The sequence below is a fragment of the Gorilla gorilla genome, chromosome 13 (genome assembly GCF_029281585.2).
Source record: "Gorilla gorilla gorilla isolate KB3781 chromosome 13, NHGRI_mGorGor1-v2.1_pri, whole genome shotgun sequence".
Taxonomy (NCBI): Eukaryota; Metazoa; Chordata; class Mammalia; order Primates; family Hominidae; genus Gorilla; species Gorilla gorilla.
The window spans coordinates 98,069,427-98,081,412 of record NC_073237.2 but is presented as its reverse complement, the minus strand read 5'-3'; the positions used below and the strand labels follow the sequence as shown (position 1 = coordinate 98,081,412).

Below are 11,986 nucleotides of genomic sequence, written 5' to 3'. Positions count from 1 at the left end.
TAAAGTATTAATTCTATCACTCTTCTGCCCAATGTCCCTGCCTTCATGCCTTCTCATCTCATTCAGAGTAGATGCCAAAGTTCATTTGGTTACATTGTCTGCCACCTCTTCATTGCCTCTCTGACCTGACCTGACACCACTTTCACCCTGGATCATTTTGCTCCGGCCACTCCAGACCCCTCATTATTCTTTAAACCTTCCAGAAACACTCGGGGCCTTGGCATGTAGTTTCCCCTGCTTGGGAATTCTTGCCTAGAGTATTCACATGAATCACTCCCTTACCTCTCTTTACATCTTTATTCAAATGCTGTCTTCTCCGAGAGGTCTTCCCTGGCTTTCTCACCTAAAATTACAACCCATCCTCTTCCTAATACTTCCTCTACACTGCTTTCTTTTTCCACTTAGCACAAACTAACATACCCTACATTTATTTACTTATTTGTATATTTTATTGTCTCTTTCACACTAGAATATAAGCTCTATGTTAGCATTTTGTTCACTTATTGACTATGTGATGTTGTGGAAAGGAGAAAAGTCAACTTTTCTAGAGTTTATTCATCTGTTTCCAGGATGGTCCTACAACAATGCTTGACACATACTAGGAGCTTAATAATTGGTTGTTGAATTTAAGTGAACTTTGAAAATGATGACCCTTGACACATGAAAAAGGTGGACAAGAAGGAGAAAGGGAAAAGGAAAAAGAAGATTTGGGGAAAGGAGAGAGAACAATTTTGTCAGATATGCTCAGACCACCATGATATGGACAAAGAAAACCAAGCAGCAAAAGGAAAACAGGAAGGACACCAGTGAATTATAATAGAAAAGCCCAGAAAGAAACAAAAGGAAACCCAAGAAGGGAGAGCCATTCTTCATTGTTCACTCAGTATCTACCAGGTTTAACTAGAGTTTTATCACGACCTGGTGCAGTATTATCCTCAGAAATTTGGGAAGGTCTTCTGTGTAAGAGCAGTTCAGTTATTCCCTCAAGGCAGTCATGAACTTGTGAAAAACCTAATGCATATACAGTGATTCTAGGATGCTATTAATGATCAGATCAAACTATTCTCCGTCATCATGTGTTTTCTTGAGAACCTGATCTGAACATAAGTGTAATGCCAAGGACTAAGAGTACAAGGACTAAGCATGGTCATAACCTAGAAAGTTATACATTATATTCTTCAAAACACACACTCGAGTACAGACAAATATACCTCCTTACTATACAATTAGTAGATACCCAATCTTCCTGCAATGCAAGGACCTCAGACTTCTACACTTTTATTATTCAGATCTCAATCAGTGGAATCCTGTGGAACAAGGGGGAATTTCCAGCACACTAGAGGCAGCTTTTCTCCATTCATGGATGTTCTCTCAGGCTTCAGGAGGGTTTCTTTCCCTCCTCATTCAGACCACTACTATGATTTTCACTTTTTTTCTCATGGGAGACTTTTCTTCTCTAGCAACCCAGTCTTGCAAAAACGATGCTGAATGTCTGGTAAATTTGTTCTGAGATACCTTTAAAGATCTGGGCTGCGGAAAACAGCATTCACTTTGCAAGCTTCTTGGGATTTTTACTTAACTAGAGTCTCTTCTTCCCAGGATTTAAAACATGATGGAAACTTTAGCTCATGAATCAAAACAACCCTCCAGAGCTAAAAGCCAGCTGTATTTGCATAACAATTTAGCAGATCCAAACAGCAGGGCAAGGTCGGGTGAAATAAATTGCCAAGGTCATGGTCATGAAGTAGTATTAGACTCAGAAAGGCTGATCCCCAGTGCTTGCTCCACCCCATGGATCTCTCCCACCCTCCTTCTAAACGATACTGTGGGATAAAATAAAATTAATCTACTGTATATGTGCAAACCACAGGCCTGCCCTTAACTCTTTCCTTACCTTCTAGTTTCAGATTACTCAAATCATGGAGGAAAAGATTAGATCACAACACGTTGACTTCACTGTATTACCATACAAATGAAATAACTTAGTACAAACTGTGATCTGGGGACACTTGATCTAAACTGGGAACTGCTGTTGACTGCATTTTAAACTCTAAAAGTATTTTGAAACTCTTTAATTTCTTGAACTAAAAAAAATTGCTTTGAATTCACTTTGTTTTAATTCTGAGAACCTAAAAACAGGGATTCTTTAATAAAAAAAAAATGCAAAGGCTCACATGCCAGAGAGAAAGAAGCTGAGGAGATAAAAATGTGTAAATAATTCTTACTTTAATACCCTTAGCTAGAAAAACCTTAAAAGCGACACATCCAGAAGCTCGTTAAGTCACAGCCTCTTTGAACCTGTTTCAGTGAACCACCGAATTTCAGATCCCTCAGGTGCGGCTCCGAATTCAGAGTTCTCACCGGCTCATAGTCCTATTTTCCTTCTTAGGTTTTAGGGAATTTTGCAAACTATGACGCCCAGCCTTTGAGGGGAGAGGACTTTCCAGGGGCGCGGGACGTGCCACTCGGGAATCTCACCAACAGTGGGCGTTTAGCGCAGCCAAGCGACAGCCAGGCGCCAGGGCTCAGCAACAGGGAGGCGCCGGCTGAGGCGGGGAGAACTTTGGCGCTCGGAGCAAAGCCACCCTTTGCTGGCCAGTCGCGTTGCTCCTCCGAGGAAGCAAGCGGCGTTGGCGACTCGGTGGAAAAAATAACGAAAGAAAGGCAGAGAGGAAGTAGCGAGAGAAGAGAGAAAATGAAGTCAGCGCTGGGGGAGCCTGCAGGAGGGTGGCCAACAGTGGAGCAAGGAGGATTTGGCTTCTTTTCCGCACCCCGGGCGTGAACGCCCTCTCCAACGCGACCCCAGGAAATAAGTGGGTCTCGCCTAGGCAGAAAAGGAAAAGAATCCAAGCGAGAGCGCGTCGCTCCTCTGTCACTGCTGCCCCCGAGGAACTCCGGCGGCTTCTCATCCCGGCCGCCTCGCGGGGCCGGACGCAGTGCCCGAGGCGCCCTGCAGATGGGGCGGGCAGGGAACGGGCGCTCCAGCTGCGGGTGACAGGCGCCGGCCCGCCCGCCTGCCTGCTCAGCGCAGTGACCGGGCGGGCAGAGGATGCCAGGCGGAGGGACCTGGGAGCGGGATCTGAGACTGCCGGGGGCGCGCTAGGCTCCAACTTGCATGGCCTAGAGACCGCTCCAGCTCCTGGGACCGCTTCACCGAGTGGAGTGAAGCTGCGCGCGGGACCTCGAGGCGGAGACCTCAGGCAGCGGCTGCAGAGGGGCGAGCCGGGCGCAGGAGGGGGCGCGCTTTCTCCCTGCGGGTCTCAGTAATGAGGAGACTGAGTTTGTGGTGGCTGCTGAGCAGGGTCTGTCTGCTGTTGCCGCCGCCCTGCGCACTGGTGCTGGCTGGGGTGCCCGGCTCCTCGTCGCACCCGCAGCCCTGCCAGATCCTCAAGCGCATCGGGCACGCGGTGAGGGTGGGCGCGGTGCACTTGCAGCCCTGGACCACCGCCCCACGCGCGGCCAGCCGCGCTCCGGACGGCAGCCGAGCAGGAGCCCAGAGGGATGAGCCGGAGCCAGGGACTAGGCGGTCCCCGGCGCCCTCGCCGGGCGCACGCTGGTTGGGGAGCACCCTGCATGGCCGGGGGCCGCCGGGCTCCCGTAAGCCCGGGGAGGGCGCCAGGGCGGAGACCCTGTGGCCACGGGACGCCCTCCTATTTGCCGTGGACAACCTGAACCGCGTGGAAGGGCTGCTACCCTACAACCTGTCTTTGGAAGTAGTGATGGCCATCGAGGCAGGCCTGGGCGATCTGCCGCTTTTGCCCTTCTCCTCCCCTAGCTCGCCATGGAGCAGTGACCCTTTCTCCTTCCTGCAAAGTGTGTGCCATACCGTGGTGGTGCAAGGGGTGTCGGCGCTGCTCGCCTTCCCCCAGAACCAGGGCGAAATGATGGAGCTCGACTTGGTGAGCTTAGTCCTGCACATTCCAGTGATCAGCATCGTGCGCCACGAGTTTCCGCGGGAGAGTCAGGTGAGAGGAGTCTGGTGCGTGGAGTGGAGATGGGCGCTGCTGGGGGCCGGGGCCATTGCATGAGGGGAGAGAAAACGGCTGGGTAAAGTCTGAGGGGAGTTGTTACTTTATAACTTTGATATTGCTTAACGATTGCGCCATGTTCGTAGGTGGTAGGTAGAAGGACCTTAGTAGAAGTAGAATAAAACATTTTAAGCGCGGATGGAAATAAAACGCGCAGTGAGGTCGCGGCTGGAAGGAAAGAAGTGGGGAGAATATGAGAGAAAATCATATTTTGACCGGCTGGGAGAAATCTAGTAGATGCCCGACGGGAAGTAGAAGTCGAGGTTCAGGACCGTGGAGAGCGGTCAAGGTTCTGAAGAACGACAATTGCAGGGTATGGGGGTGGGGTATCCCTGACTCCTGGCTAGGTGTCACACTCCCAAGAGGAACTCTGACAGCATGTGTCGGAAAAGCAGCATCTGCTCCCTCTGACTTCTTCGGAAGGTGTGCCTGAGCCTCAGGCAAAGGTGTAAGGAAGAAAGCACATCGCTCTGAATTCCTCTGGGTAAATAGAAAATCTGCACCTAGTACAGAAGCCATAGGTAGAGAAGAGTGGTCAATTAGTCTCGGATATTGGAAAGCATTAGAAATATATAAAAGTGTAAAGATGGACGGGGAGATTTATTTGGGGATTGTTTCTTTGTCCCTACTTTCCTTCTATGTAATGTGGACTCAGAGGCTGGTATTCAGTTGCTGTGTTCAGCCCATTTCTCTCCCCATCATCTAAGAATTAAAAAAAAGGAATTAAATGATTTAGTTTCTTATTGATTAAAAAAGCTAAACATATTTTCAATGAAAGAGCTATTTGTGAACTTAACGTTGACAAGTAATAATGAGGAGATGAATCTTTAAGGACAAGACAGAGTCCTTATTTAGTAATGAGTTTTCTGCCTTTTATATGTTACTTTTATCATAATCTCAAGCTGTGTTAAGCCTTGCACAAAGTATCTATGAAGCAAATAGGTAATTGGCATGGGCCCATTTTAAAGACTGAGAAACTGAGAAAAGTCCGGGGACTTGATCAACATTGGTCAGTGTACTAGTAAAAAAGTCCACATTCTGGAGGATTTCTGACTCTACATCATTTGCACTCAACTCTTGCAGCTGGAAAAATATGTATTTCCAATCTTCTTCCACTTCTGATATATGTGCCGAGATAAAAACTAAAATGAGTAAGGGCAATATACAATGAAAAGTTTGATAGAATCTATGCATAAATTGTCAAGGGAGTACTAAAGATTTCTTTTTCTAGAAGAAAATAAATCTTACATTTTTAATCTTAGGAAGGTTGAGTACAAGCCATATTCAGCAGTTGCCCAGAAGATTCCTAGCCGAACTACAGAGATTTGATCTGTAGAGTGCAGGCTAATTAACTTTTATGTAAAATATTTCTGTCACCTGAATCTGAATGGTGTAGGCAGCAGATGGGAAGGCATGGAAAACACAGGTACACAATGCTGCCAATGACCAAAGTGTTATAAACATGAAATTGCATCCATAGGGTGCATCATTATTAATATACATGCAGAATCGGATCTAACAAAATGCAGGAGTCAGCATCACTTGCTTCTTATCACTGCTTCTTTATTACCTAATACTTCGTAAGTGGCCAATAGTGGTCACAGTCTCCAGACTCCTTTTCATTTGTAGATTGTTTGGCAAGAGTCTTAAGTAGCAAGAATTTTTCACCAAAATTCGTGTTCCTTAGTTAGAAGGGAAGTTGTGTTCTAGAATGGATGTGTGCAGCATACAGCACATTACAACAAGGGGACCAGAAAAACCATGAAGCAGAATCCAGAATCTGTAAACTTCAAAGCTCTAAGACGGGCGGGGGGAGGGGTGGATAAAGTCCTCCAGGGACAAGCTGACAATAAAATAAATACGCTGTCAAGCACATTTGCTTCTGTATTTCAACTCAGAAACATATTTTAAATCACTGTTGTCACTGTTACCTTCATGGCACACATCTTGAAAGGGAGAGATTATTATATTAACTCAGATCTAGTTTGTTCAACTGACTACATTTTCTTTCATCTCCCTTTTTACTTTAAATTCAAACATATCTAATTTGCCTTACTTTTGGTATATCATTTAAATGTCATTCTATAATATTCTGTATTAAGAATGTTCTGGTCAATGCCAAGTCACTGTAATATGTAATTTTAAGATGACCGTAATCTACTTTCAGTGAAAACAATAACTGATCTTTCCCTTGCTTCTCTGGAAAAGTGGACCACCCTCTAATGCAGTGATGTGATTTTTAAAAACTTTCTATATATAAAAGGATGTCAAACTCATTTTACACATTAAATAAAATTGACTTAATCTAGCCACCATCCTCGGAGTCTACTGCCCAGTGACCTAATTTGTTGGTTGTGTGCCACTCCCTGAATAAAGGATTCGAGAAGAAAGTGGACTTTTTCACACAACCAAGTAAAATAAAATTGTGTCTCTTACTTAAATCAAAATTGCTTTCATAGCAAGAGCAGCAACAGCTGTTTTCTCTCACTTTCTTTCGGGCTGCTGATTACATTCATCTGAAGGTTTTAATTAATGAGCAATAGTTTAGGTAACATCTTGCCACAACTCTTAAATGGAAAGAGCTGCCACTGAGATGGACAAACCCCTGAGAAAAGCATAATAGTTTTATTTCAATACACTATGTATTCAAAATAAGATAACACATAAGATCATCACCTTCTAGGGGATCAGCTTCTTTCAAGTAGGGAAATTCATTAAAAGTAAGTTAGTTAACTACATACTTTTGGAAAACATATGTGTATTATAACTGCATAATAAAAGCTTAATAAAACATTAAACATAGGATGGGGTCAAAGCAGTTTTCCATCAAAAGAATTCTGACTTCACTACAACACTCAAACCCCACTTGAGGCTAACCCATTTTATTAAAATGATTACTTCTTTGTTCTAAATTCTATTCTTATGACCTTCAAATAATGATGCTGAATATGAACCTAATTCCATTTACACCTAAATTAAATTCCTGCAGTTATACTTTCTTTATCTCTCCTTCCCACATGACTTTTTCTTCTACAGGTTTTGTGTAGTTTCTTCAGAGTTAACTCCCTAAAGTTTACCTGCTGAAGTAGTGACAAGTACACATTTTTTTTTTAAATATACACCTCACGTTAACTTCATATTGGTTCTATTAGGCAGAGTTAATGATGTAATATAATTGGCTTAGATCCAAATCCATGCAATTCAAAAGTGACTGCACAGCCAGGCATGGTGGCGCCTACATGTAGTCTCAGCTGCTTGGGAGGCTGAGGCAGGAGGACTGCTTGAGCCCAAGAGTTCCAGACTACCCTGGGTGACATAGTAAGACCCCGACTCTTAAAAATTTTTTTAATTAAAAAAAAAGTGATCACACTACTATTTTCAACACTCTCGTTGAATACACCAACCACAACTTTGCCTGCTTCATGATATGTACTAACAAATTAATATATGCTTCTTTCATGGAAATACAAGTGTTTTAGATCGTGCATTTTCTCTGACAGTACAGGACTAAGCACTGAAGCCTATTTATTAGAATTTGGCTAACAAAGCACTATTTTTGCATGGCACAGGGGTACCTCATGAGGGGACCAGTAAGGGATATTTATTTTTAAAACATCTGCTCTCAACTGTGTTGGTTTTCTTTGACTTGCTCTATGCAAATCACAGCTCTTTCTCCACTGCGGGAAATGTACTCTGCAATTCATGATGAATAGCTGATAGTCGCATCTAATTGTTGCTGACTTAAAGATAAACAATTTCAAATTAAATGTCAAGTGATGCAAAACTTTTTAAAGCAGTGATCTTTTACAGGTTCCTCTTGAAGAACAGAGACCTGGCATTAACTTGGAAGTATTTTTTAATTTAGTTATTTACTTACAATATGTATTCATTTTTCTAGATAAGTAGAGCAAAGGAGACTAGCAGGCACCATTTATTGAGCAATTAGTTTGTCTCTCCCACTTTACTTTGTGCTTGCCAGAAGAGTATCACTTAATCTATGAAGAATATATTTGCTCTTGATTTTTTCTGACCATTATATCTTAGAGTTAATTTATGATCGAATCAGCTGAGGTATCTGAAGACTGAGGCCAATTTCTAATTCCTCGTGTTTTATCTTCTGGTGCTGCAGAAGGCACCATGGATTTTGTACCATTAGATTTTATTTTATAAATAACCCCCCAGTCAAATTCCAACCACAATAGTTAAAAGAGCACAATGTAATGAAACGCATGTGAAATAGTGGCCAAAATGTTCCCAATCTGCCTCTTTCGTTGCAGATGTTCCCAATCTATCTGTCACTAGCCATGTAATTTTGGGCAAGTGACTATCTCTGAGCATCTACACTTATCAGAAGTGTAGATCAAAAGAAGGTGCTTTACCAATCTGACAAAGATGTTGTGAATCAAATGAGAAAGTAAAAGTACTCTGGAAAAGTTATAGTGTTACCCAAATAACTAGTGGAGAGGTGTTGGTCATTATCTGGTAAGAATCACCTAAGTGTTAAATTCAACTAATTTTCTTTTCAAAATTACTAATCAAAATGAGATATGATTCACATGTAAAATGTTTCCATTCCCCCTCACACCTTCCTCTTTACCCTCTCCCTCATTTTTTTCCTCTTAAAAAAAAGTGGGCTTAGAAATAAACAAACAAACAAACAAAAAACTAGGTTCCTAAGTAGGTTGCACACTTGCCTGGAAAAAGAAGACATGCCACAGTACTGTTTCTGTATTAACAGCAACTTTTAACCTATGGCACATCTAACACAGCTTCTAGAGCCTTAAGTCCTGCCATAGAAATATCATTAAGATGCCCAAGATATTTGAGAAATGTTGGTCCTTCACATTGCTCATAAGTTTTTTTTATAGGCAAACTACCATTCAGGAAATTATGACCATACAGAGTCTACCCCACTCTCACTCCTATTCCGCCAACTACACCACAAAGCAAACATCCAAATTTTTTCATAGCAAACTTTCTTGATAAGGAAAGCAGTGCGTTGATTCATACTGACCTAAGCTCCTTATCTCATCGTGGATATATAATTTACAAACCAGCTACTTTGAGTCCCATTGCCCTAGATAACTGTATACTCTCTTAGGAAAGTATTGCTCATTTTAGTGGCAACAGTAAATATAGAGATGAGAAATCTCATTGTCTTTTTTTCTGCTAGCTCTGGCTATTGCCACATATACACAAGAGTAGAGGACCTATGTAGCACCAGAAATATGATGCCAAATCCATAAAGCTAGGCAAGAAGAAAGAACATCTCTTAGCATCTGCCATATTACTTTTTGAGTGAATGTATGAATGACAAACTCATAGATATTTTTAACCTCTCAGTTGTCTTTTGCTGATATTTTCTCTATGAGATGACAGGAGAAAAGAGCAATGGGGAAGAGGTGAGCTAAGAGGAAGCCAACTCTCTCCGTTTCCTTCTCCTTTCCTCAACCTGACACCTCAGCCAAATTCTCAGATATTTTATTTAATTGTGTAAGATTCATGCACTTTCAGGGAGACTGTCAACTGTATTTGATCTCCTGCCTTGAAAAAGTGGGTTGATCGCTGACCTGGCTGGCATTATGTCATGAGGAGTAAACTCTGACATTGAAAGGCTGGTGTCTGATAGGCCAGGGCTGGTTTGTTAATGGAGATGAGCCTGCAAGGGTTCATGTGGTAGAGAATTAAGCAGGATGACTCCTTTTTTAGTCAGGATGAATTACACCTCATCGTTATTCATTTGAAGCATAGATTTAGGAAGAATTTTAATCATATATATTTTTGCAGCATTTATGTTTTTTCAAGGCTTTTTCACAAATATGTTTAAATAATCTCCTAACAGCCCTGTAAAGCAAATGACTATGTATAGACAAAATATGGAGAAATAGAAAGAACTATGCATTGTAGGAAGTGAGAAGCCATCCAGAAGAAAAACAGACTAATAGCACCTTCTTAACTTCGTCTATTTGTCAGCCTTCAACCAAAGAACAGATTGGATCCATCATAGCTTTTGTAATATCCCATAAAAAAAAGGTATAAAAGAGAGAAGTATCTACTTCCAGGCTGGACTATTAAAAGCATATTATATAATAATGTTCAAAATGATGGGAATTTAATTAATTGAATCATAATTTTTTAACGGAGTACAATGTACTCATTCAAAATGAGGATATATTTATTGACACAGAAAGATAGAAAAATTTTACAAAAATGTATGTAAAGTGTGACCTTGTTCCTGTAAAATATGAAGTCTAGAACTTTGTTTATAAAAATCTTAACAGGGATTATAGAGGGTGAAAGTCTACATTTTTCTCTATTCATGCATCTATTTTTCTAAAAATAATCATTTTTACCTACAGAATTAAAAAATAATAAGAGAAAAAAAGATAAGTTGTCTTTATACTTTCTCATCTAGACTTTCAATACTTCAGTATGAAAATACATATTTTAGAAAGAATAAATTGTAGTGTATGTTTAAATGTATCAAAGCCCTCTCTCATCTCTTTTATAATTTTTTCCTCACAGTTACTTTGTGAGGAGAGCCAGAAAAATATTATTACCATTATAATGTAAATGAGATAATTATAACATATGATGGAGGAAATATAAGGTGGGAGTTAAGAGATTACATTTTTGAGAAGCTCAGAGCTATGTTAGAATCTTGGCTGTACAACTTTTTAGACATCCTACCTTGGAAAACATACCTGATGTCTCCATGTTTCAATTTATTAAGTCATAAAATGTGATTATCTTATAAGTTTATGGTGAGGACTGCACCATATGTACCTAGAGCAGTGTGTTCTTATGATGTTGATAATTGTTCTTTTAGCATAAAGTGTTCACGTGGCAAGATTCATAAAAACTAATCAGAAAAAGAACTCGAATATTCTACCTTATTATGCATTCGCAATGTGTCTATAATATTCAGGCTTAGGACTTCCAGCTCCAGCAAAATAACCCTGAGAAAAATGAAGAAATCTGCTGTTTTGAAGTCCCACTTAGAGTTCTGGTTCACTGAAGTGTACCCGCAATTTAAGTGTGTGCAAAGTAGGTCAGCAAAGAAGTGAACTTTGAAGTCCAGTTTTACCTAGTTCCTCCTTTATATGGGTTCAGGGTGGTTGGAGTTTTGCAGCAGTTACATCAAGGTTAAGAAGAAGCATGTTTTGGTCTATTAGATGGTCTTAGTGAGGAACTCATAAGTCTTTCCTAACTATTGCTATAACTTCTCATAGGAGGCTCTGAGAAACTAAACTCAGGGAACAATAGAACAGAAATGACAGTTTCATTTTATTAATAAATGCATTAATGCCCAGTGCCCTGCTGCATAGGTCTTTAGAAAAAATTGAGTTGGGACATATGACTTGGGCTTCAGGTTTGTGTGGCATTTCTTAATTATAAATCTTGATCTTCCATCTAAGCAAACAAAAGAAAGAAGTGGCAGAAGAGATGGAGGACAACAGATACGAGCTTATGAAACAGGAGTGAGCTTATTTTGGTGTGGTAGGGCTGAGTACCTGAAAGAGTTCCAAATCTGAATCCTCAAAACCTGTGAATATGTTATTTTTTATGGCCAAAAGGACTTTGAAGATGTGGTTATGTTAAGCATCTTGAGATAGAAAGGGTATCTTGGATTATCCAGGTGTACTCAATGTCATCACAAGGATTCTTATAAGAAGGAGGCAGAAGAAGTCAAGGTCAGAGGACAAGGCGATGTGACAATGTGATAAAGGAAGCGGAGACTGGAGTGACACACATTGAAGATGGAGAAGAGGCCATAAGTCAACAAATACAGGCAGTCACTAGAAACTCAAAGGCAAGAAAATGGGTTTTCCCCTCAGAGGCTCCAGAAAGAATGCCACCCTTGACTTTAGCCCAGCAAAACATATTTCAGACTATGACCTCTAGTCACAAGTAATAAGAGAATGTGTGTGGTGTTTTAAATCACTAAGTTCTTGGTA

General features: G+C 41.1%; 1 protein-coding gene and 1 long non-coding RNA gene across 2 annotated transcripts in view; one reads left to right on the top strand and one right to left on the bottom strand.

Moving 5' to 3' along the window:
* Positions 1–2,570: 2,570 nt before the first annotated feature.
* The window catches only part of GRIN3A (glutamate ionotropic receptor NMDA type subunit 3A), a 179,848-nt gene continuing 170,432 nt past the window's right edge, over positions 2,571–11,986 (top strand). The window contains exon 1 of the mRNA XM_004048377.5: positions 2,571–3,965. Coding sequence (XP_004048425.4) covers positions 3,267–3,965 — 699 coding nt within the window. The 5' untranslated portion in view covers positions 2,571–3,266. The remainder of the gene's footprint in view (positions 3,966–11,986) is intronic.
* The window catches only part of LOC115935860 (uncharacterized), a 146,365-nt gene continuing 138,986 nt past the window's right edge, over positions 4,608–11,986 (bottom strand). Inside the window, exon 5 of the long non-coding RNA XR_010130307.1 lies at positions 4,608–4,730. This is a non-coding gene — a long non-coding RNA (uncharacterized lncRNA). The remainder of the gene's footprint in view (positions 4,731–11,986) is intronic.